This window comes from Artemia sp. Qi Xiang Cuo, chromosome 2 (genome assembly GCF_049724085.1).
Source record: "Artemia sp. Qi Xiang Cuo chromosome 2, ASM4972408v1, whole genome shotgun sequence".
Lineage (NCBI taxonomy): Eukaryota > Metazoa > Arthropoda > Branchiopoda > Anostraca > Artemiidae > Artemia > Artemia sp. Qi Xiang Cuo.
In genome coordinates this window covers 89,248,664-89,275,737 of record NC_142795.1, presented here as the reverse complement: position 1 = coordinate 89,275,737, position 27,074 = coordinate 89,248,664, and the positions used below count along the sequence as shown (strand labels likewise).

At 35.8% G+C, this 27,074-nt stretch overlaps 2 protein-coding genes across 4 annotated transcripts in view; both read left to right on the top strand.

Moving 5' to 3' along the window:
• LOC148955768 (CAAX prenyl protease 1 homolog) overlaps positions 1–18,647 on the top strand; it is a 67,386-nt gene extending 48,739 nt beyond the window's left edge. For all 3 annotated transcript variants that reach the window (XM_089104207.1, XM_089104200.1, XM_089104202.1), the window contains one exon: positions 18,307–18,647. In XM_089104207.1, coding sequence (XP_088960333.1) covers positions 18,307–18,543 — 237 coding nt within the window. In that variant the 3' untranslated portion in view covers positions 18,544–18,647. The remainder of the gene's footprint in view (positions 1–18,306) is intronic.
• A 5,967-nt stretch (positions 18,648–24,614) lies between these two features.
• 5PtaseI (inositol polyphosphate-5-phosphatase A) overlaps positions 24,615–27,074 on the top strand; it is a 75,094-nt gene continuing 72,634 nt past the window's right edge. The window contains exon 1 of the mRNA XM_089108335.1: positions 24,615–25,021. Coding sequence (XP_088964461.1) covers positions 24,965–25,021 — 57 coding nt within the window. The 5' untranslated portion in view covers positions 24,615–24,964. The remainder of the gene's footprint in view (positions 25,022–27,074) is intronic.

Sequence of the window (27,074 nt, the reverse complement as noted above, 5' to 3'; positions counted from 1 at the left end):
ACGTTGTTTAAAATTCAGGACAGTTAGTATTTGAGTATAACAACCCCCCCCCCCCCCCAAAAAAAAAAACCCCTCAGGGCAACGGTTGTAAGTTATGACCTGGGGGTATATTAGGTTTTTATAGAAAGCGTTGTAGTAGAAAATTCAGAACGGGCTCATTCGATTGGGAATTTAAATGGCTAGTTCCCTTTTTAATAGTCGAAAGTGATTGGAAGGCAACTAACACCCCTTCCACGTCCACCAGTTCCCCAAACACATCCAATCAAAATTTTGATATAGCCATTTTGTTCAACGTAGTTGAAAGTTCTGTAAATTATATGTTTGAGCAGGATATTCCCCCCACAGTCTTCAGGGGCAAGGGTTATAAGTTATGCCCAGTCTTCGGGGCATATAGTCTATGGTTCTTATGGAAGGAATGCTCGTATAAACTTCAGAAAGGGCTCATTTGATTGGAAATTGAAAGTTCTAATTCAAATTTTAAGCGTCAAAAGATATCGGAGGGTAACCAGCCCCCCTCCCCCCAAAACCCTTTTTTCTCAAGTGGGTCCGATTAAAATTTTGAGATATCTATTTTGTTAAAAATAGTTCAAAGATCATATAACAAAAATTCCGGTGTCGACAAAACCCCCAGGGCTCCGAGGCAGGCGTTGTAGGGTATGCCCTGGGGGCATATATGGGTCTTATGGAAGGGATGCTCGTATTAACTTTAAAAAGGACTCGTTTGATTGGAAATTGAAAGTTCTAGTTCACTTTTTTAGAGTCAAAAGAGATTGGAGGGCAACTAGTCCCTCCACGTTCCTTTTTCTCCAAATGCATCCAATAAAAATTTTGAGATAGCCAATAAGTTAAAAATTGCTCAAAAGTCAGATAACAAATACTCAGGTGTCGTCACAAGCCCCCAGGGCCCGGGGGCAGGTGTTGTAAGTTATGCCCTGGGGCATATATGGTTCTTATGAAAGGCATGCTCGTATAAAGTTCTGAGAGGGCTCATTTGATTGGAAATTGAAAGTTCGAGCTCACTTTTTAATACTCAAAAGAGATCCGAGGGCAGTTAGGCCCCCCCCCACGCCTTCTTTTTCCAAACTTATCTGATGAAAGCCAGTGTTTTGGAAATTGCTCAAAAATTATATAAAAAAAACTCCCCCCAGGGCCCGGGGGGTAGGCATTGTAAGTGTCGTCCTGGGGGTGTATATGGTTCTTATGAAAGGGATGCTCGTATAAACTTCAGAGTGGGCTCGTTTGATTGGAAATTGAAAGTTGTAATTCACCTTTTAAGCGTCAAAAGATATCGGAGGGTAACCAGCCCCCCCCCCCCCAAACCCTTTTTTCCCAAATGGGTCCAATTAAAATTTTGAGATATCTATGTTGTTAAAAATTGTTCAAAGATCATATAAAAAAAATTCTGGTGTCGACAAAACCCCCAGGGCTCCGAGGCAGGCTTTGTAGGGTATGCCCTGGGGGCATATATGGGTCTTATGGAAGGGATGCTCGTATTAACTTTCAAGAGAACTCGTTTGATTGGAAATTGAAAGTTCTAGTTCACTTTTTTAGAGTCAAAAGAGATTGGAGGGCAACTAGTCCCTCCACGCCCCTTTTTCTCCAAATGCATCCAATAAAAATTTTGAGATAACCAATAAGTTAAAAATTGCTCAAAAGTCAGATAACAAATACTCAGGTGTCGTCACAAGCCCCCAGGGCCCGGGGGCAGGTGTTGTAAGTTATGCCCTGGGGCATATATGGTTCTTATGAAAGGGATGCTCGTATAAATTTCTGAGAGGGCTCATTTGATTGGAAATTGAAAGTTCGAGCTAACTTTTAAATGGTCAAAAGAGATCAGAGGGCAGATAGGCCCCCCCCCACGCCTTCTTTTTCCAAACTTATCTGATGATAGCCGGTTTTTTGTAAATTTGTCAACAATTTTATAACTAAAACTCCCCCCAGGGCCCGGAGGTAAGGCATTGTAAGTGTTGTCCTTTGGGCGCATATGGTTCTTATGAAACGGAAGCTCGTATAAACCTCAAAGAGGGCTTATTTGATTGGAAATTAAAAGTTCTAATTCAATTTTTAAGCGTCAAAAGATATCCGAGTGCAACTAGCCCCCCCCCCCCACATACCCCTTTTTCCCCAAGCCCATCCGATAAAATTTTTATAATAGCCATTTCATTAAAAAAAGTTCAAAGGTCAGATAAGAAAAAATCCTGTGTCGATGCAACCCCCCAGGGCCCGGAGGCAGGCGTTATGAGTGATGCTCTAGAGCATAGGGACATATATAGTTCTTATGGAAGGGATGATCATATAAACTTTAGAGAGGGCTCATTTGATTGGAAACTGAAAGTTCTTGTTCACTTTTTAAGAGTCAAAAGAGATCAGAGGGCAACTAGCCCCCCCCCCCCACCCTGCGTCCTAAATGCATCAGATAAAAATTTTTAGATAGAAATTTCGTTAAAAATAGTCCTAAGTTCAGATAACAAAAAACTTCGGTGTCATCACAACCCCCCAGAGCCCGTGGGTAAGCGTTGTAAGTTATGCCCTGGGGGCATGTATGGTTGTTATGGAAGGAATGCTCGTATAAACTTCAGGGAGGGCTCATTTGATTGTAAATTGAAAGTTGTAGATCACGTTTTAGGAGTCAAATGTGATTGGAGGGCAGCTAGCCTCCCCCACACTCCATTTATTTTTTTCCCAGAGGCACTTCATATAGAAGGGGTCGTCGTATAAACTTCAAAGGAGGCTCATTCGATTCGAAATCGAGATTTCTAGTGCCCTTTTTAAGAGTCAAAAGTGATCGGAGGGCAACTTGCCCTCAAAGCCCTTTTCCTCCAAATACATCTGATAAAAAAATTTGAGGTAGCCATTTTGTTAAAAGTATTTCAAAGATCACATTGCAAAAACTCGTTTACGTATGGCCATTCGTTAGAAAAAGTTCAAAGGTAAGACAAGAAAATCTCCTGTGTCGACACAACCCCCCCAGGCCCCGGGGAAGTTATTGTAAGCATTACACTGAGGGCATATATGGCTCTTATGGAAGATATGCTCCTATAAACTTCGACAAGGGATCATATGATTGGAAATTGAAAGTTCTCGTTCACTTTTTAAGAGTCAAAAGAGATCGGAGGGCAACTAGCCCCCCTCTCCAAGCCCTATTTTCCTCAAACCCATCCGATAAGAACTTTGAGAGAGCAATTTTTTCAAAATAGTTCAAAGGTCAGATAACAAAAACTCCGGTGTCGACACAATCCCCCAGGGCCCGGGGCCAGGCATTGTAAGCTATGTCCTGGGGCCGTAGGTGGTTCTTATGAAAGGGATTCACGCATAAACTTCAGAGAGGGTTCATTTGGATGGAAACTAAAAGTTGTAGTTCATTTTCCCAGATTGAAAAAAGATCGGAGGGCAACTAGCCCCTCCCTCCCTCCACGCCTTTTGGTTTATCGGATGGATAAACCCATCCGATCAAAATTTCAGGTGACCATTTTTTTTAAAAACAGTTCAACCATCAGATATTAAAACTCCAGGGTCGATACAACCCCCTCCCCCCAGGGCCCAGGGACAGGCGTTGTAAGCTATGTCCTGGGGCCGTAAGTGGTTTTTATGAAAGGGATTCTCGTATAAACTTCAGAGAGGGTTTATTTGGATGGAAATTGAAAATTGTAGTTCATTTTCTCAGAGTGAAAAAAGATCTGAGGGCAACTAGCCCCTCCGTCCCTCCACGCCTTTGGGTTTATCGGATGGATAAACCCATCCGATCGAAATTTGAGATAGCCATTTTGTTAAAAATAGTTCAAACATCAGATAATAAAAACTCCGAGGTTGATAAAAACCCTTTTTTTCACTTTGATATTGTTACTTTGATACCAGTTTTGATACTTTGATGAACATGTGATTTTTTTTTTTAATTTGATTTTGAAATAAGGAATTTTTAAAAACATGAGACTTTTTGCTGTCAAAAACGAACAAAAATAAATTAAAAAAAACTTCCCGAAAAATAACTTTTTTTAAAAAAAAGTATAGGCTATTTTAAACTTAAGCCCAGCAGATACAAATAAATGTTAAAATTAAAAAAAAAAACGACCAGAAATTACTATTAAAGAATAAATGAAACCCAAAACCAACGAAAATTTAATAAACAATCATAGAAAGAACATACAAAAAATAATAATATAAATGAATAAGTAGAACTTAAAGCGAGTAATGCTTAGATTGAATATCAAATTCAAGCTTAAAACGAAAAAAAAATATTTCCTAGTGAAGTATAAATGAACCTTAAAACGAAGAGAAATTAAATACAAAATGAATGCAAACAGACCTGCAATATATATTACTTTAAATGAGTAGATAAATCTTTAAATGAAGGAAAATTGAATTGAACGTGCAAATCAAGCTTTAAACGAACAAAAATCACTACAAAGAAGAGTTTTTTTATCACCTCCTTCTCTCACTGTAAAAGTCTAAAACCTACTACGTCATTGGCGCTTTACTGAAAACTATATGCGTCTTGAACAGTCTTGGAAAGTATATACAACCTCAAATTGAATATTTGATATATAACGATATCAATTGTTGAAAGATCCATCCGTTCAAGAATTTATTTCACTGTAATTTTATTTTTATTTTCAAGGCTGTAAGAACTGGAAGAGAAAATATTTGTAATATAATTCGTTTTCAGTTAAGCGCCAATGACGCAGTAGGCTTTTGGTTTTTATTTACAGTTAAGGAAGGAGGCAGTATCCAAACACTTGTTTGTAGAGAAACTATATTCGTCTTGAACAACTTTAAAAAGAGCTTATAAATTCAACTAAATATTTAATGTATCATGATAATAATTCCTGAAATCTCATCAGTCCAAAATGTTACTATAATTTTAATTTTTATTTTCAATAATAAGTACAAAAGAAAATATTTGTCTTAAAAATGGTTTTCATTAAAGCACCAATAACACAGTAGGTTTTAGACTTTTATAGTGAGAGAAGGAGGTCATACCCAAACTCTTGTTTGTAGTGAATTTTGTTTGTTTCAAGCTTGATTTGTGTATTCAATTTAAGTTTCACTCGTTTTAAGATTCATTTATTTATTTACATTAATATCTATTGTATGTTTGTTTGCAATGACTGTTAGTGTAATTACTGTTCATTTTAAGCTTTATTTATACTTCACTAGGAAAATTTTTTTTTTTTCGTTTTAAGATTTATATTCATATTAAATCAAATCATTACTAACTTAAAACCTTTTTATTCATTTGTATTGTTCATCGTTTTTTGATTTTGCTATGATTGTTTATTTAATTTATGTTCGTTTTGGGTTTCATTTATTATTAAATAGTAATTTTTGGTCGTTTTGACTTTGAATCTTAACATATATTTGTATATACTGAGCTTTTTTTTAAAATTGACGTTAATTTTATCTTAAAAACTTATTTTTCGGAAAGTTTTTTTTTTAATTAGTCATCAGAAATGAAGGATTAAAGAGGATACATTGTGATAAGAGGATGAGTGGAAATTAAACGGAGGAGTCTAAAATTATAAATAAAATTATGATTATAACTAAAATTATAAAGTTTAATATTAATTGCTAAATCTGTGATTGAAGTTCATTCGTTTAAATTGCCTCAATTAACTTCACTAACATGGGAACAAATTAAGGTTAATCTACTTAAATTCTTAACATTGAAGACACAGACCAGGCGAATTTGAAACACGCCCATTTATAACCCGCTCACTAATAGATTCACCCCGTAGGGTGATTTATTCCTTGATTGTATTATGAGTATGTTGACTGAATGCTTGATCGGGAGAAAATGCCAGTAAGTTGTATAACTCTAATTGGCCCTCGGATCTTGAACTAGCCCCTGATTGTTTTTTACGGGGGGGGGGGACTTTAGTTGTTAGCACGATTGTGCACGGCCTCTTTTGAACCCGTCACTGTAGCAACAAAAGAAGAGGCATTGCACCGATCTAGTACCCATGGTACATTAAAACTTAATAAGAACAGAAATTATTACGTATGTGAGGGGGGTTGTTAATCCTCAAAACCTCACTCTTCACAATAAAGTTTTTTAGTACTTTAAAAAAAGCGTCTTATTGTTCTAATTAAACGAACAGTGTTTTGGGAGTCGTTCTTAAAGGATTGGGAAATAATTCAAACTTTACCGTAAAGAGTGAGGTGCTAGGGAGGAGGTGACCCTCTTGAAATACGTAGTAATTTCTGTTCGTTTTAAGTTTTAATGTTGATCCTTACTTTCAGTTAAAAAAAAAACTTGTTTTTTTCTTTAATTTCTGATCGTTTTTTAAAGTAATGCCAGGAAATCTGGCAACATCTCCACGGATAAATCCCTCTTGTCCACAGATTTATTCTCTAGACAATTCAATCCAGGTGAAAATTTACCCCGGACAATTACCCTTAACATCTCCACGCGTAAAATTGAGTCGGTAATAAGAAAGCAATACAAATGAAGAATTTCATATAGGAATTTTGGCAAATTCCCCTAGTGTAAAATTTTCCCTGAAAAATTTACTCCCTGGTAACTACCCTCCCCACGGAAAATTATACCCGTGGAGAATTCCACCAGCAGAAACCCTCCCCCCTGAAAAATGTATGCAAGGTTCCCCATAACAAATACAATACGTGAATAATGAGCAAATTTTGTAACGTAAAGACCTTTCCCCACGGGCTGTGGGGGGCCATAATATCTCCAAAGGCATAGTTATTTGGCCTTTCAACTATGCTGAAGAAAATGGCTATCTCAGAATTTTGATCGGACGGTTTTGCGATAAAAGGAGTGCGGGACGGGGCCTAGTTGCCCTCCAATTTTTTTGGTTACTTAAAAAGGGCACTAGAACTTTTAATTTCCGTTTTAATGAGCCCTCTCAAGATCTTCTAGGACCAATGAGTCGATAAAATCACCCCCTGGTAAGAGTAAACTTAATGAAACTTGCATTTTTAAAATAAGCATAAAAATTCAGTTCTTCTGATATATCTACTGTTATCAAAACTCTGTTGTTTTTTTTTAGTTTGGGTTACTATTGAGCCGGGTCGCTCCTTACTTAAAGTTCGTTATGAGGAACTGTTTGACTAGGACTATATCGAACCATATTTGGGAGGGGGTCTGGGATACGGTATTATTACGGTAGCAGCCATTACATATGGGGATAGTGTTGAATGCGAATCTATGGGTCCCATGTTTTTGCTAGTATAATGTCTAGTCCAGAAAGCAGATCAAAGCAATGATAAATTGTAGGACAGTCATTGAAAACCAGATAATAGCATTTGCAGACTGCCAATGGAAATATGTTAGTCATTCAGTTATCTAGTTTATAAATTAGCAAGGGTGCGGAGACCTTTTGTTCGCTTTATATTAAAAATTAAAGTTGCATTTAAATGTATCTGAATTATAATCCACTCAAATCTCTTGACCCAATATAATTTTTATCCTGTTGGTTCAATATTATTAAGTCATGCATGCAGAACCAATCAATAAGCAAACCATACTTGTTTGGCTAATTTCTAAGTTCTATTATGCACCCCCCCCCCATCATATTTAGATATAGTCAGATCCGGTTGGTGATTGAACTTTTTTAGTGAGAGGGATGTGTGCATGAATATTTCTCAGGGAAGGCTCTAAAATAAAATACAAAATATAATAATTTGAATAAGAAAAATGCAGAAATTTCCGGAAAAAATTAGGATTTCAGGCCTCAGGCCGATTAAGATTCAGCTTCCAGGTCCCCAGGTCACTTGCATCCGTAGAGTTTTTGTAAAGAGCCCCGGGAATAAAAACTTGACTAAGCTTAAGTGAATCGTCTTTACGAAAAGAGAAACAATTCTGGAAAGTAAAAAAAAAAGAAAGAAATAAAAATAAGATTATTACTGTTACACAGATTGAGACTAATTTTTGGCTGTGTCAATTCATGAACCCCAAAATTTGTTCAGTCTCAAATAGTCTTGAAACTTACAGTGTTTGTGAAACAGGGTCAACTACACCCTAATAAAGATATAACATTTAGAAGTTTGGTTGTATCAATATTAAGCACCTAAAACTGCCCAAAAAACCTTTCCCAGTTGCCTTAAACTTACAGGACATATGGAGATAATGAGACAGGACCAATAGAGGCCCCCTTTAATCAGCATATAAAGATAAAGAAAGTATTAATGAAAATTGGTTACATTGATTTGGGACACGCGAATTTCTAAAACCTTAAATTCGCCTCTTTTTGGCTTGAAACTTATAGGGCATGAGAAAGGGACGATGGGAGATAAATGAAAACCCCTATGCTTTCTAAAAGCCAGAATATACAGAAATTAAGTACTTTACTGAAAAAATTCTGTTAAATGTTTTCATTTTTTTAACTTTAAGAAATCAGAAAATAATTAAGATTTTAAGCAATAAATATCAGCATATGCATATTAAACTGACAATGCACATTTTTTTTCAGTAATTTCGTTTGAATTTTTTCAGTAAAGTAAAATTATATTCTGGCTTTTAGAAAGCATAGGGGGTTTAGAACCCTACTCATATTATTTTCTCCTCGTTTTGAGTTTGACTCTGTTATTTATTTTGATTTATGTTTGTTTTGGGTTTCATTTGTTTATTGATGCTGATTTGTGGCAGTTGTATGTTTGGTAGATTATTTGACTCTATCTTTGTTCATTTTTGGTTTAATGGAGTTCTTTACTTTTTTTTTGAAAAACTTATTTTGTGGAAAAAGTGTTTTAAATTAATTTTTGAAGAAGTCAGTTTTTGTGTATTGATTTGCCAAACCCCAAAATGGGACAGACATTATTCTTCGGTCAACTTAAATGATATTGATCAAACAGTCAATAAGACCGGGTCAAGACAAAACTAAAGAAAAATAAAAAATTTTAGAAGAAAAAATTCGGCTGTATCGATTCGTAGTAAGACAAAGTTTAGTATTCTTCCTAGCTAATTCGTTTAAAAACTATAAACAACTGAACGTAAATGATAACATGGGAACCTCAATAGAAAAATAATCCAAGACACAAATTAGTCTGAATTTTGTGTGACGTTTAAATACTTTATTTTATCTATATACAACAAAACTGATAATTTTTTATATATCATATTGTCATGCATCTATTAAAAAAAACAAACAACTAATAGTTCTGACAAAACAGTACATGAAACAATTCCTTGATAAATAGTGGAAAAAGATAAATGTATATTCAAGGGCTTCTACTAGCTATTAAATAAAAAAAAACAAGTTTTTTTTAACTGAAAGTAAGGAGCTACATTAAAACTTAAAACGAACAGAAATTATTCCGTATATGAAAGGGGCTGTCCCCTCCTCAACGCCTCACTCTTTATGCTAAAGTTTGACTCTGTCTCACAACTTTATTTTTTAAAACAATAAAAAACTTTAGCGTAAAGAGCGAGGCGTTGAGGAGGGGACAGCCCCTTTCATATACGGAATGATTTCTGTTCGTTTTAAGTTTTAATGTCGCTCCTTACTTTCAGTTAAAAAAAACTTTTTTTTTATTTAATTTCTGATTGTTTTTTAGTTAATGCAGCTTTTATTTTGGCTTACCGTCACTGAATAAGTAAAACAAAATTTGCATATTAATTTTACTTTTCTTGTGCTAAATGGCTTTCCAATAAACCAAAACTAATACTATACAGAAATATCAATACAGAAATTATTCCGTATATGAAAGGGGCTCCTCAACGCCTCGCTCTTTACGCTAATTTTTTTTTGTTTAAAAAATAGAGTTGTGAGAAAGTCAAACTTTAACGTAAAGAGCGAGGCGTTGAGGAGGGGATAATTTCTGTTCATATACGGAATAATTTCTGTTCGTTTTAAGTTTTAACGTCGTTCCTTACTTTCAGTTAAAAAAACATATTTTTTATTTAATTTTTGAACGTTTTTGAATTAATGCAGGTTTTGATTTTGGCTCACCGTACATGAATAATTACAACAAAATTTTCATATTAATTTTACTTTTATTATGTTGAACGGCTTTCTCGAAACTTGTTTAATTTTATTTACGAACGTTTTAATTAGCAATAAATATACATAACTTAAGAATTAACTTACGTAACGAACTTCTATATTCATATATTCTTAATACGTATATTAGGGAATTCACCCCCTAGTCAATACCTTGCTCTTTAAGCTAAATTTCGAATTTTGTTCTTTAAAAATGACCCTTAATCACAAAGGCCGTTAATTAGAATAAATAGCTCTTATGAAAGTACTAAAACATCTTTGGCTTAAAGAGAGAGGTATTGACTAGGGGGTGAACCCAATCATATACATAATATTTTCTGTTCGTTTTAAGTTGTGATGTTGCTCCTTACTTTCAGTTGAAAAACTTCTTTTTTTTTTCTGGCCTTTTTTTTAAGAATGCTGGGAAATCTGGCGCCCCCTTCATGGAAAGATCCTCCCACATAAAAAAAAAACCCACCCCCCTCCCCCACTACCAGAAAAATTCCCCCTAAAAACGTCTTTATACTTCCCAATAACCAATATTAAGTCATCCAATATTAAGTCATAGGGAATTAAGTCATCCTTAAATACATAGTTATCATATTTTCAACCATGCTGAACAAAATGGCTATCTCAAAATTTTGATCGGCTGACATTGGGAAAAAAATGTGCGTTGGAGGGGGCCTAGTAGCCCTCCAGTTTTTGGTCACTTAAAAAGGGCACTGGAACTTTTAATTTCTGTTCCAATGAGCCCACCCACGATATTATAGGAGCACTGGGTCGATACGATCATCCTGGGAGAAAAAAACCAAATAAACACGCATCCGTGATCTTTCTTCTGGCAAAAAATGCAACATTCCACATTTTTGTAGATAGGAGCTTGAAACCTCTACAGTAGGGTTCTCTGATACGCTGAATATGATGGTGTGATTTTCATTAAGGTTCTATAACTTTTAGGGGGTCTTTCCCCCTTTTTTTGAAAATCAGCAAAATTTTCTCAGGCGCGTAACTTTTGATGGGTAGCACTAAACTTGATGAAAATTATATATTTGAAATCAGCATTGAAATCTGATTCTTTGCATGTATCTATTGGTATCAAAAACCCGTTTTCTAGAGTTTCGGTTACCATTGAGCCGGGTCGCTCCTTACTTACAGTTCGTTACCACGAACTGTTTGAAAGGTCGAAACGGCCTCAGTGCTAGACTGAAAAGTTATAATATTCAATCCGTATAATTATAAATCCTCCTCCCCATCCGGACCGTGCAAAAGATATTAGTGAACAGCTATTGCACAAAACTACGGAGGATAGAAAGTTTTGACATAATGTTTAAACTTTTATGATGTTATAAATCTATGTTGCATTCCATTAAATATTCAATCCTTATAATTAAAAGCCACCTCTCCATCCTCCCCGTGTAAAATGTATTAGTAAAAAGGCATTGTACAAAACTACGGACGATCGAAAATTTTGACAAAATGTTAAAAATTTTTTTAGTTTTGAAAATCTTTGCTGCATTCCAATATTTTTGGTTTAAAAAAAACAAAAAACTGACAATCTAGCAGTGAAAAACTCTACAAACACTTCGACGATTAATCTCCAATGAAACTCTTTCAATAAATGCGATTAAAAAAAAAAAAAACATTTTCCAATAAGCTTTTCAACGAAAAGTAAAGAGCCATAATATAAACTTAAATGACCCGAAATAAAGTCATATAAAAAGTCAAACTTAATATGGACGTAAATTGATGTGATCAGGGTTGCCACCGTCAGTAGGATTTTACTAGATCTAGTAAAAAAAAAAAAAACTAGTGAATTTAGATGATCTAGTAAATTTCCCGAAATCTAGTAAAAAGTCATGATTTGCAACAAACTGATAAATGATTTATATGTTCATCGCTCATTAAATTGTAATAAAAATAAATATAAAATGCAAAAAAAAACTATGGCTCAGGATCAGAGTCAGACCAATTGATTGGCAAAAATTCTTCAGCTGCTAATTCTTCTTTTCTCTGTTTTTTGTGGTTTTTTTTTTTTGGGTTCAAAATCTGCCTCTTACCGCTATTATAGCCCAGCTTTTTCATAGCTGTTCCAACAGATATTGGTTCTCTGAGCTGTAGATTCCTAAGAAGGCGCGAATCAACAATTTCTGGTAAAAGACTTTCCTTCCAGAAGCTTAACAGGCTCGCAATACTTGGGCCCAATGCTCTCTATTGCGTTCAACTGTAAGGACTTCCCAATCCTTCTCGTTATTATAGACAAGCAGGCAACATTTTTCTTGATTTGAAATTTCAAGCTGTCCTTGAATTTGGCTATAATACTTGTGAGTGGTTTTGAGCTTAATATCTAAGCCGATGCTCTGCAGAAAGAAGTCTTTGACAAGGTCTTTCGTACGAGCCGCATCAATTATTGTTTGTTTTCTGGAATATTGTGTACATTCTCAACCTCTTTTGGTGTCCCATCTGGTAAAATCCCGTCTAATGAAGTACCAAGAAACTGGTGTGTCGAGTGAACCAAAAGACCAATATCCTCACCTATCGTAATTTGCTCGCCAATTTTTTCTGAATTTGCTCTTAAAGCAACAGGTTCTAACCGACTAACTTTCAGCATAGCAGTTGAGCGGTAGCCACAACCTCCATTTCTAATATTTTTCACAATCGGTGCAGTTTTAGTTGATTGTTTGCGTGTAGCCATTCTGTGAAAGTACGTGCTTGTTATTCTATTACTTCTTTCATATATCCAGTTTTTATTGGAAGATTGGCCTTTGGTTCTCTCGTAAAGTTCTTTCAAAGCGGTTTCACTACTCTCTTTTGGCCTGGAATCTACCTCCAGTATTACTATAGTACCATATCAGATTTCGCTTGGATTTAGCTCGGTGGTTTGCAGTTTTACTACAGAATTTCTTCATTATATTTGTTGGACTGTGATTAAATGTTTTTTTTTTTTCATGTATAGGCATGCCACTTTGGACCAAGTGCGTAGGACAAGTTTGCACCACCAATTCGGGCATGATATAACCCTCGCTTTGACCTACTAATTTGCTTGCCTCCGCAAAACTTGGCAGCTACTGACATGTAATTTTCGGCAAGGTTCGTTGTTACGTCGGTAAGGAGGAAATCTGCTTTCTTGCACACATTCTCAACCCCATCTCTCATATCCTGGAGAACTGTGCTGGCAAGTTGTACCAACGATCCTCTGGAAAGCTATTGGGTAGTTGACTTTTTTGGGGACAAGTATCATTGCACTTTACATGATTTTCAAAGACATTATCGGGGCCTTTGTGGAGCAAACTTTTTAAAATCGGCTGTACACTCCTCTTTTGCATTTTTTTTTTTTTTTATTTCCTCACGAAGGTATTTTGTAAGACTTTGTATAATCTCTCTTCTTAGAAATTTTGCATGTGCACCTTTCTTCATTTTCACTAGATTATATAGATACGAAGTGTAGTTTTTCGTAACATGGTTTGCACACTCTTCTTTTTCAATTAGAGGACCGTATTTCTGGAAGGTAAAGATCCAGATTTAAAAGAAAATCTGATGAATTTCAAACCAGACATCGCGTATTTGACAGACTTGATCAACTTATATTGTTCTAGGGGGCAGCCTCATGGCTACGACATGGCTAACTTACAATTACGAGGGGGCAGCCTCATTAGAAAAAGAGAAAAAAAGAGTCTAGTTTCAACTTTTTGTTGAAAACTGAAATTTATGAAACAAAATGTCAGTGGGTGTGAATTTTCCCGGTTTTCAAAATTGTCAAAAGTTAAATGCCTTGTTGAGGATATTAATGATCGTGTATCATGACTTCAAAATCAGATTTGAAGATATTCTGAAGATAGAAACACCAATATGTATCGTTATTACATCTGGTGGCATAGAAGTGGAGAATGTGATATTACAAGAGAAGGTACTCGAACTCAGCACTTATGAGGAGCTAAGGTAAAATTTAAAAGAGGTTATCAAATATGTTGGCTACAGGAAAATATGCGATTATTCCTTCAAAACTGAAGCCATTATGAGTATGACTATTTTGTGATTGTCATTGGTGAATTTACGTCACGTTATTGACGTTTAATTTTAATTATATTGCGACTCTTACCAAATTCCAATGTAATATGCAAAATTTTATAATTAATAGTGTAACAATTAATATATGAATAAATAAAACACATGAAAATAAACTATTTTTATTTTTACCACTCTGAGGGGGGAGATTTTTAAACAAAATAAGTGAGAATTGATTTATTTTGTGTGTTATTTTGTATATCAGTAACAATCCTACCTTGTAGTTATATTTTTTTCTGAAAGAAAAATTCATCGTTTTACCAGGGCTTTCGAAAAATTGTGTGATATATGTTGCATAATAATGATAATAATACTATATTTCAAAGCTTTTAAGCCATAAATAAACAAATACGTATGTATAACACTAATAAAACTGGTAGAGAAATATGCATTTGTCTGACACCTGGAACAGACACCTAGTTTTGATGAATTAAGCTATACTCAGAATTAACCAAAAAAAATTGAACCTTTTTGTGAAGTTATCAAATACAGTAGTATACACTACAGTAGGAAGAGTATATACCTAGGAGATGGTTATAGTCATATAGATAGAATAGCTATAGGTAATATTGTTGTAGTTATGTTTAAATGTCGTATTTATATTCCGAAAAAAGACGCGTCCTAAGCTGTACTCAAAGTCAGCAAATGTATTTTTTTTTGGGGGGGGGGGTATATTCGTCCCTCCAATAATTCGGAAAATGTTATAATTTATTAAGTGAAAGGAAAATGATAATCAGGAGAAAACTGGTTTATGTGATGCCAGTTCCTTTTTTTTATCAAAACCTAAAATTAGACTAGGTTAAGAGGTACATTTTAAATTAACTCTTCATTGAATTAACGTCGGTATGACAAAAATCACGATAGCGCTAGTTTTTGTTTTAATTTCAACAGGGTAAAGTGGGTGTACAAATATAGATACGCGTCATGCACGCCGGGTGTTGAAAATATGCCGGTGACTCTTAACACTGGACAGACGCGAAAGCAGGACTGCCCAATCGAAAGCAGGAAAGCACCCTAATCTATTCAAAGTCTCCCTTTTTACACCCGCCCACGAAGATCCCATTTCCTTTAAATCTTTCTTTATGACGTCCTCCCACCCCAGACGGGGACGACCTGCTTTCCGTTTAGCCCTAGATGGTTGGCCGTAAGGAATAATCTTGGGCCCTATTTCACCCTTCTTCCGAACAATGTGCCCTTGCCACTTCTACCTGTCTTTCCTTATAGCCCTAGAGAGCGGTATTCCACCACATTTTTCGCATAGCCAATTGTTTGAAATACAGTCAGTCAGCCGGGTACCCAGAACAATCCTTAAGCAATTTCTCTGGAAAACATCTAGCAAATCTTCATCCGCCTTTTGGAGCGTCCATGCTTCAGAGCCACATTTGACCACTGTCATCGCTGTAGCTTCTAATATTCTAATCTTGGTTTGCAGACTTATCTTCCTATTCTTCCAGACTTTTCTTAACTGTGAAAAAACACCCTGAGCCTTGGCTATTCTATATTTAACATCTTCACAGGTCCCACCATCTTTACTAATAATACTACCAAGATAAGTAAAGCTGCCCACCTGATCTATCTTTTCATAACCCAACGTCACTTTTTCATCTTCACTTATTCCTAACCTTAGTGACTTAGTCTTCTTAACATTAATTTTCTAACCAATTCTAGCACCCTGAACTCGCAAAACCTCTAAAACTCCATTCATTTTGCTCACACTTACATCTAGGATGCTTAAATCATCAGCATAATCCAAGTCCAGGAGACTTTTTCCTCCCCATTTAATTCCGTGGTCTCCCATTGCCTTTCCTGTGCTTCTTAAAACAAAATCGTTCAAAATAATCCATACAAAGGGGGATAGAACACAACCCTGCTTAACTCCTGATTTAATACAAAACCAGCTGCTAACCTCATTTCCTACCTTAACCGTAGCATAGTTATTTTCATACATAGCACTATTCACTTTAATATGTTTGTCTGGTATACCATACAAGGATAAAACCTTTACTAAAGCTCTTCTAACAACAGAATCGAACGCTTGCTCATAATCTATAAAACAGAGGACTAAAGGTTTTAGACAACTCACAAACTTCTGAATCACTAACTCAAGAGTAAAAAATTATTCAAAACGTGATCTGCCTTTTCTAAAACTGCATTACTCTTTTCTCACAACTTTCTCTATGGTATCTCTTGGTTTAAAAAGTATTTTGTTATAAAGCAATTTACTACCTAAACGAACGAGAATAAGGCCTCGATAATTGACATATTTGTTCGCGTCACCCGTATGAAGAAGCAGCATCAAGAAGATTCCACAACTTTGTTAGATACTTCCCCTTTTTCAGAATTCCCGTTAATCGTCATCAAGGATGAATCCCTATCATTAGAAACCTCATGTTTGGGGAATTAATTCACAGCGACCTTAGCACCTGAAGCCTTGTTGCTTCTTTGCCCTTTTAACGATGCCAACAATTCCTCTTAGTAGAACCAATCTTCCTTCACGTCCATGGTATAAAAAACTTTTTTATTGCTATCTATATTTTTTCCTGCAACTCTATCTCGGTTATGCAAGTCCTCAAAATAATCGGCCCATCTCTCTTTAGTTTTTCACTTATTGCTAGTTACGACCCCATTCCTCTCTTTAACTGGGCCGAGTCTGGAATGACTTCTCTCCCTAAATTTGTTAACGTGCCAGTACAATATTTTACTATTATACCGTCTAGCTGCATCTTCCAGATCCTCGGCAATTTTATCCATGGCCTCCACTTCACACCTCCTTAGTTCATATTTTAATGCTTTCTCCACTTTCTTTACATTTCTTTTGTTTCATACGATCTATCAATCAGATAATTCTTGTACAAGTCCTTCCTCCTTTCTATTAAACATAAAGCCTTTTCACTAATATTCTTAGCTGCATTTCTAGCTTTCTTCCCCAATACACCTTCAGCAACTTCAAAAATTATTTTTCTAAAATTATTCCAACCATCTTCCACATTATCAAATTTTAGAATCTCAAGTTTAGTATTCAACTGTTCCTGGAAAGTTTCTCTCAAATTCTCATCCTGGAGTCCACCAACATCATAAATTCCCGGGAGGTAGTTATCTTTCCGAAATTTCAGCATTAAATTAACCCTACACACTACTAGATGGTAATATTTACTTTTAACATCAATAACAACACTCCTATATACCCTAGTATCTTGTATTGATCCTGCCATTTTTTGGTTTACTACAACGTAATCAATAAGGTTTGCTGTCTTACCATCATGTGAATACCATGTTAACTTATGAGCCATTTTATGACCAAACACCGTATTGGTTATAACTAGATTGTTATACCTACAAAAGTGCAAAAGTCTGTATCCATTACTGTTTTCTTTTCCTACAGCAAATTTACCTAGGCTGGGATACCATCTAGTACCATCTATTTATGTTTATTAGATCTGTTTGTATTGTTTATTGTGTATTGTCCATTGTTTTTGTGTTTTTTTTATTATTATTAAATGAGTAGCATCTTTGGTAAATAGTAACTTTTCTTCTTTGCCGCTTGAACATAAATATGCTATTGAAGACTTAGGCCAGGCCCACGTCTCCCTTACTTTTTTACCGTTTTATGTTCGGTAGCCATTATAAAATAATTTCACATAATATGTTTTGAGACAGTTTAGAATACGTTTAGGTTTGTATTTTTCTCAAATTTTCCGGGGGAGGCCCCCCCCCCTCATAAACCCTGCTTTTTCTCGAAGGGTACCCGGACCCCCTGGATGGGGACCGCATCTTGCACTCCAATGGAAATGTTGAAGTTAAGCCCAGAGAAGGAAGGATCAGCAAAATATCGTGTCCTCAGTCGCACTTTGATCGTTTCGATGTACATTGTCATGCTCACGCTCCCTTTGAGTACAGCTTAGCAAGCTGTTTTTAGCAATTACCTCAAGAATTTAAGAATTGAAGATACTACCTTTAGCTTTAACAGCTTTCTATCAAATATCCTGTAGGTAAAGTTTATTTACCTAAGATTATCTTTTTTTTTTCATTGAGCCTGCCTGATAGAACCTAGCAAACATGTGACAAGTTTCCCAGGCAATAAGAGGCAAAAATACTCAAGTATCTTACGGAAAAAAATTTATCTTCCATTATTTTTTGCATTTTTGTATGCAGACATTTTCTTAAATTTGTGATTTTAATGAGTATCTTTGCTTAAATTACTTTGAAATTGTTTTTTATCGCTAAAATTTGTAATGTCGTAATTTTATGATTTCTGGTAGTTGCTTTAAAACTAGTCTTTGTTTAATTTAATTTGAAAACAATTTTCTAGGTTCTAAGCTTTGGAATGACCTTGCTGTCTCGCCGATTTGAATTTGCCGCGGATGCATTTGCAAAGAAGTTAGGATATGCCGAAAATTTGAAAAAAGGACTCGTAAAGTTGAGCAAAGATAATTTGGGCTTCCCTGTGTATGACTGGCTCTTCTCCAGCTGGCATCATTCTCATCCTCCACTTCTTCAGAGAATAGCTGCTATTGATGATAAAAAGGAGTCAGTGAAAAGTGATTAGTAGTGTTGCCACCTTGTTCACTTAAACAAGCTGGTTTAGTGCTTTGTTTGTTTTTACTGCATTGCAGTAGTCATTTGATTTTTGTAATACAAACTTCTTACTATGTTGTTATACACCATGTTCTGATAGAGGAAGGTAAATTTTGTCAAGCAAAAATCAATATGCAACGTTGTGATTTTAACTCATGCTGGTATATCAAACTGATTGCAAAATTCTCTTTTCTTCTGTTAAAATATATCGAAAAAATAATTCTTTGAATGCCTATGTACAAAGAAATAATTCTAGCGCTGTATTAACAGGCACTTTGGTTTATTTTAAATACAATTTTTGTTTTTGTTTTTCAAGAGTGATTGGAAATATAAGTAAACCCTAAATTCGTTGACATGGTTCGTTGGGCAACGAGAAATCTAGCTACCGAAGGGAAATTTGAATCTCGTCAGAAACTATATTTAAAAGCTGGTTTTCAGGAAGGATATTAGCTGGTATTGTCCGAAATTTTTAAGGATTTTCTCTGTCAATATCAAAACGAAATTGGGAAAATGATTCGTCTATAGACTTTCTAATGGCCTCTTTTTCCCGGGGACACCTCTGTGAGTTTTTCAGTAAAAAATTAAGCATATCATGTGTTACGAAGCACTTTTTTGGAATCATCAGCCTTTAATGATCTGTTTAACGACCAGAAAACTCAAATTTTATTCTACAGGGGTGTATTAACTTATTTACTAAATGAAACATGGTGATTTGATAGGATTTTTGTTATGATTCGTAAAAAAATTTTTAGCAATTTTTTTTTATTTGAAATTGACGAAATCAGTCACTATTCTTGCACCTTTATTATGTTAAATTATATCCGAAAAATCTTGAAGAATTTGGTTTCTCGGGGAGGGGGGGGGGAGAGATAACTCTATGTGGAAATTTTTATTATGAAGCAAATGCATGAAAAAAGAATAGTGTGAAAGAAAACTGTGTGGCTATAGAGTCAAAATATTTTTAGGTTTAACTAATCCGGGTTGCAGCGGTAGCTAGCAACCTAGTAAGAGACGATCACGCCCCATAATAAAAAATGAAATAGTCCATAACTCCTAAAACTAGAATGAGAAAAAAATTAAGTACACTATTAGAACCGCCTTGTCCGAAATCCTTATATAAGAAACTTAACCTTGGCTTGAACAACAAGGTAAATATATTGGCATGAAAATCAAGAAAAGTAGCTGCAACCACAATATTCTTCATTTACGGCATCTTTTTTCTTTTCTTTTTCCGCAGCTAGCCTGGCACTGGAACATCGTAGAGTAGTTTAATGGCTCATTTTAAAGGAAATTGCTACATCTAGTACCTTTTGTAATGTCAAACTTAAGAACAGAAATTACTACAGAGGAAAAAATGAAATCTAAACAGAACAGATATTACCCCAATAAGTGTGGTATTGCTGCCACCCCCCGCCCCCTCCCCCCAAAAAAAGGCTAAAGTATTATTTGCTTATATCTGAAATCAATATTTCAAATTGAAATTATGAAACAGACTCGTATCGGAGCAAATCCTTGAAGGTTGGGTTGTTTTTTCTGCTTTTTTAATGTAATAATAAAAATGTTTTAAACTTTTTGTGTTCAGTAAAGCGCGAATGGTACTAGCCTTTCTGGAGGGTATAGGATGTTACACTTATTTACACTAACATTTGTTCATTTTAATTTGACTTCACTGCACATTTTAGGTTCTGATTGCTTTAGCACCAAGACCCTGCAACCATGTTGACCAAAATCTGTGCAACATCTGGATTTCAAGAAAGTGCATCATCCCTGCCGTTTCTACACAATTTTTTTTTATAAGGTATTTATCCTGAATTGGGTATTTGAACAGTTTGGGGTTCTTGTCAGTGGACTGAGACCAAGTGTGTGGCTTGAATTACAATTTGTAGTCCAATAATCGCTAATTGGGAACTTAAAAACCGTTGAATTCCAATGTTGCTGAAATAAAATATCCCGAAAAATTTAGAACAACTTTTCGCACCACTCCTTAAACCGTCCCTGATCAATTATATGTCAAAAGAGGTACTGCAGTTTTACATTTGTGAATTTGAAAAGAGGTTGGGGTTCTGCTTTGGGTACTCTGTAGCTTCTATTTGGGAGGGCGGAAGAGTGGCTAGTGCCCCCTGGACTGTTTTGCCCTCCCTTAATTATTTTAAAAAGTTCATGTTTTTTGGGGGGAGGGGTGATTTCATTGAAAGTGCCTTTATTTGGTATTCTCGTTAATCCCCTCCCTCCTGGATCTTCAGAAATACATTTTGCCCCCCTTCCTAAGTTTTCTTGAATCGGTGCCACTGTTGGCATAGCAACCTTCAATTAAGAGAAAGATTCATCGTTCTTTTACAATTTTTTAAATTAAGCACCTGTTTGACATCTGTTCCTTGCATACTTTAGACCTTTGCAAGTTGCCCAATTGACTGCGCATGTCATGGTGCTATCATAATTCTTATTTTTATACCTTTTTGATCGTTTTGATTAAAATGACTATTTTAAATGTTTCAATTGTGGCTATATCGGGCAGTGGATGATGTCATGAGGACAAAATAGGAGAAAAGATTTTCTATGATCGTCTATTATGCATGATTAGTTATAGGGAAAAAATAAATAGGAAGCGTCGCTCTTTGCCAAGTGGATGCTATTATTGCCTTGAATAATTTTGTTGCTTATTCCCTTCTAATGACCCTAAAATAGAAGCTCGATTTGATTCGTCGTAGCCTTAAGCAGAGCTATACGACTTGGGAGTTGAGCCTCGCCTCAAGTTGGGCTCGAAAGACTCGATCATTACTTAAGATTAACATTGGATTCGAAAGACTCGATCATTACTTAAGATTAGCATAATTGTTTGCTCTTGGGAAGCAAAGCTCATGCCCTGGAAACTTAGTGGTTTAAAAAATTTAAAGGTGCACGGGCAGTTCCCCGAGATAATAAACAGGCGAAATGCAACACTGATTCCATGCAAAAGACGCATATAAAAGGTTCCAAGCATTGAAACGTCTTTAAACAGAAGACATGTACTTCAAGTCAAGGGAAACAGAGAGCTTTTGAAGCCGATAGTATCTACAGCCAATTTCCTTGCCAGAAAAGGGTTAGCGTTTTATGGACACAAAGACCTTAGAGTTCTATCAATCAACGAAGATCTTCAAGAGAGAAAAGGCAACCTTAGATCTTTATTGAAATTCCGGATTGAATCTCGCAATACTACTTTGAAGGATCACCTGGAAAGGTAGGGGTAAATTCAATCTACATAAGTTGGCAAACCCAAAACCAAGATCCTTTCGTCACTTCTGACCATTATTCTGAAGAAGAAATAAAATGTCACGAAAGTAAAAGATTCTTGGTGGTTTCCTATGCCTGTCGAAGAAACGACAGATATGTGTATTTTAGCCCAAATGACATTTGCGTTAGGTTTTAAAAATTAGAAAATTTCATGAAGAGTTATTGCAGTTAATTCCAGTTACTGATTTATCTGAAAAAAGATTGGCAAATGTAATTTACAAAACTATATATATATTCTTGTTATTCAGCTACAATTCACGATAGGTCAAAGATATGATGGCACTAAGTCAATGAGCGGACATATTAAGTATCCTAAAGCCATGTATGGGCTTAGACTGCTTAATCCTTTGCAGTTCTGAAGCATGCTCTGTAAGAGTTTACAAAATTGTATGGGCACAATTGAAAATGTTTACAATTTATGAGCACACCAAATGGGCAAGTAGTTCTTACTGCAAAGATTGAAAGCAGAGAAAATGACAACAGAGAAAAAACAGCTAAAGGAAATTGTGCCCCACTCGTTGGATTGAATACCATGACATTTGTAGAGTTTCTTCATCCTATCTTATCAGCTTTGACGAAATCAAATCCCAAGATCGACAAGGTAGCTGCCATTAAGGTTAAGATTCTTCCAAGTGCGATTGAAAATGTGACCCTCTTGTGATCTTCTTTGTAATTGAGTATTTCACGGTTTTGTCATTAAGTCTGTATTTGCAGAGAAAATATCTTGACCTTTACAACTCTGAAAAATTGCAATAACTTTTAAAAAGAAGGCAAAAGAGGCCCAAATTGAGGCAGCTGTCACATTTTCACTTGTTTTAAGAAACCTAGTGACCTTTGTGAAGATCTGGAGATCCCTGTTTTGAAACCAAGAATATTTTTTGAAACCAAGGCAAACAAGAGACATGGCGTTCCGACCGTCTCTGTTGGAACAGCTCAGTTTTAGTGTTTCTTAGTGCTATGTCGAGCGTGTACTTCTGGAGGTCACTATTTTTTTCTCAAAAATTCTATCCAGGATTATGCCCCAAAGTTTGAACCGCACCAGAAAATATTATTACCTTTCCAGTGTCTATTAAGAATCAGTTTATAAGAAAGTCAGAATCAACACGCCTCTAGACTTACCAAGCCAGCGGAATTTTACGACCTTGGAATCCAGGAGTGTATGGTGAGATCATTCTATAGCGACAAAATTTGAATGGAAAAATACCCCAAGAATGTTATAGAGACTGGAGTATTATAATGCTGGCTTCTTGCCAGTGGTAAATGCGTCACTTTGTATTTTAGAAAAAAACCCGTCTGCTACTTGTGAGCCCCAAAGGTAATTTTTTTTCATTGAAGTCGCCAAAGACTACTTGAGAAGCAGAACTTCCAAAGAACGGCTAAACGGTCTGGCAATGGCATACATAGACGGACAAATCAGTCACTGAGGACGATGTACTCAATGAAATTTCTAAAATCGCAACCACTCAAAATTTCTTTGTTAAAAAAAAGTAGAAAAATTACATTGGGAAAAATTCTTGTTGTCAACATACAACCCCTTGTACCTTAAAAACTGCCTTTTCCCAATTATTTGCAAATTTAAATCAAACAGTTCGTGGTAACGAACTGTAAGTAAGGAGCGACACGGCTCAATAGTAACCAAAACTCTAAAAAACGGAACTTTGATACCAGTAGATACATCAAAAGAATCAGTTTTTTATGCTGATTTCAAATATATAAGTTTGATCCTACCAATCAAAAACGTTCAAAAATTAAAAAAAAAGTTTTTTTTAACTGAAATTAAAGAGCGACATTTAAACTTAAAACGAACAGAAATTATTCCGTATATGAAAGGGGCTGTCCCCTCCTCAACGCCTTACTCTTTACGCTAATGTTTGACTCTTTCTTACAAGTCTGTTTTTTAAAACAATAAAAAACTTAAGCGTAAAGAGCAAGGCGTTGAGCAGGGGACAGCCCCTTTCATATACGGAATAATTTCTGTACGTTTTAAATTTTAATCTCGCTGATCACTTTCAGTTAAAAAAAACTTTTTTTTTCAATTGTATACAAGATTCAAGTTTCGCAATGTGGTGTACGTTCCGCATAATACATCAGTTGATCAAAAGATACAGATAAACTTGCAGTAGGTTAAGATCGTGTACAGGCACGTACGCAGGAATTTGTTTCGGGGGGGGGCAAATCCTTCAAACCCATTATTCTGCGAGAAAAATCAGAAAATTATGGGAAAATGAAAAAAATCGCGAGATTTCGGGGGGGGGGCCTGGCCCCCCTGCGTACGGCCCTGATCATGTATCTCTGTCAACCCTTAAAATAATAAATCCGCCAAAGAAGACTTTCGTGTCTGTACCCCTGGTAAAGAGTAAGGCTTTGTATAGATTAGGGTGGCGGAGGAGCATGCGAATCTGTGTTGGCTTCGGGCGGTTTGTTGCTGCAGAGTGCTTAGAAGTAGTGGTAATAAGTATAATCTTGCAATTCTTTTCTATTAATTTTGTCATTAAATCAGAATAAAAAAAAACTCCATGTTCTTGTGCTAAACTTATTGGCATTTAACACTTTATGTAGGACACCCTGTACTGTATTTTACCTAAAAGCGTTGTATGTAGGTTCTAGCAAGTACTGCTGTCCTTGTTAATGAGAGAAGGTTTAAATAAAAAAAATCGATTTACGTCAGGTGACGTCAATGTGACGTCAAACCAATGTGCGGGATAAAAATTTGATTATCACCTATCCGATTGGGCTTAGGCAATCAGTTGCCTTTTACAAGTGTTTTATTTATCAACTGATCAATTTTAGTTGATATTGATTATCTATAAATAAAGAAGCAAGTTGTGACATCAATTGCTTTTTAAATATTTGTGGAAGAATAGTCTATTTTTTTGTAAAAAACCTGAAGTGCTAAAAAAAATTGTTACAAAAAAAAAAAAATAGAAGTGAACAATTTTGAGGTTAAAAATATTTTTCAATAGAAAGAAGTGAATTTCAAGTGATCTTAAAACTTAAAATCAAGCAGATTTCTGTTTTTAAATTTTTGTATTAGCAACGCTTTTAGAAGCGCGCGCAACGGTCTCCGGAGAAATAAGTCCCTCAAAAAGTTCGGTAAATCAGTAATGGAATAATACCGAACAATGAAGGAAATGTCGTATTTGCTAATTACTGCCAATGTTGGATCGTTGTTTGAACTTGTAAGTTTTAAAAGTTTTATAGAAATTAACTAATTTTCACCATAACCATTCAAATATGTAAATAGTGAGCTATGAAATTAATTAGTTTCAAAATATTTTCACCTGCCAAAATGTTTAACTCAAGTTAAGTATTTTGTCCAAATCTGCTGCATCACTAGATACCTGGTATAGTGCAGCCTTAAAAACAACAAAAATATGCTGAAAACACTATGTTTCGAGTAAAACTCTGTCGGGGATTAAATTAAGAAATCACGTTGAAAAATGTACTAAAACAAAATATCAAATGGACATCCACCGCAAAAACTGCCACCTTGAAATGACAAATGTATTGCCACCCATCTGGCAGCACAAATTTCAACAGCACAAAATTTCAGCAGAACAAGTCACCTAACTATGACACACTAGTAAAAATTCCTTTTTCGTCTTACCCTGTTCGAACTTTCTGCGTTGACCTCTTTATGAATTAGATAAAATTTTGTTCAGTACGGTGGTTTGTGCCTTTGTGCTCTCAGAAGGAAACACATTAAACATCTGAAAACAACTTACAAGAATTCTGAAATACTGAGTTAAATAATTCCTAAGCACATTTTACTTTTCCCTCACCCCTAGTGGTCAAATATGCAGCAGAAATTATATATTATCAATGAACTTCTGTACTAACTACTACTAATAACAACTCACCGCAGCACTAAGCCTCCTGAGGCCAACACAGCTCCGAAAGCTCCTCCTGCATCCCAATCTGTTCAAAGCCTCCTTCTTCACACCCTCCCAGGAAGTTCCCATTTCCCCTACATCTTTATTTATGACATCCTCCCACCCCAACCGCGGACGACCTGCTTTCCATTTAGCCCTACACGGTTGGTCGAAAAGGACAATCTTCAGTAATCTGTCATCCTTCATCCACAGAACGTCCCCTAGCCATGTCAACTTTTCTCTCATTATAGCCCTAGAAAGTGGGACCAAACCGCACTTTTCGTAAGGCTTACTGTTAGAAATACAAGCAGTCATTTGGGTACCCAGAATAAACCATTATTTCATAGGCAATTTCTCTGGAAAATATCTAGCGAATCTTCATCTGTGCCCATGCTTCAGAGCCATACCTGACCACTGTCATTTCTGCAGCTTCCAATATTCTAGTCTTGTTGTGCAGAATTATCTTCCTATTCTTCCAAACTTTTTTCAACTGTGAAAAAACTCGCAAAACCTCTAAAAGTACATTCATTTTGCTGACACTTTCATCCAGGATGCTTAAATCATCACCATAATCTAAGTCCAAGAAAGTCTTTCCTCCTCATTTGATTCCGTGTTCTCCCATTGCCTCTCATGTGCTCCCTAGGGCTAATTTCATCAAAATGTTCCACATAAAGGGGGATAGAACACAACCCTGCTTAACTCCCGATTTAATTTTCTATACGTGACTCTTTTCTTCAAATACAGTTAACGACAAACAAGCAACGTCGACGAAAACAAGCGACAGGAAAATTCATGGAGAATACATCACTTGGGTTATATATTTGACTATTAAGGGGGAGGGGGTGTAAATAGAAGTGCTTTTAGGAATGATATAAGTATTTTTTTTTTTTTATAAGGTGTTTTCAAAACTCAAGGGGCCCCAGATTGCAGAAAAAAATAAAAGCCAAAATCGAATAAAATATAGGTTCAGCTGAAAACCAGGCCTTAAAAGGCCTGACAAGTTTTTTTTATTGGCCTTAGACTGTCGAGGATCATCAGGGCCGAATTTAAAGCTTTGACGTTTCTAGTCTCAAGTGTTTTTGCCGCTCCGTTTCGCGAGATTTTTGGGGAAATTTCCGAAAATTCTTGGATAGTGGAAGCACTGAACAGATCGCAATCGATGAGCCAAAAGTAGTCCCCGAAGCCGCGCCACGCCGAAATGACGGCGGCGAATGTGTGATTCAGTATCGGCGGCGGCGCGCCGATTTTTCTAATTAAAAATAATAATAAAAATTCCACTTCACCAAGCACGTTCAACCTCGATTTTAGTAAGGATTTTTAAATGACCAAGTAGAATTCTCATTTTTAGCCACTAGACCCA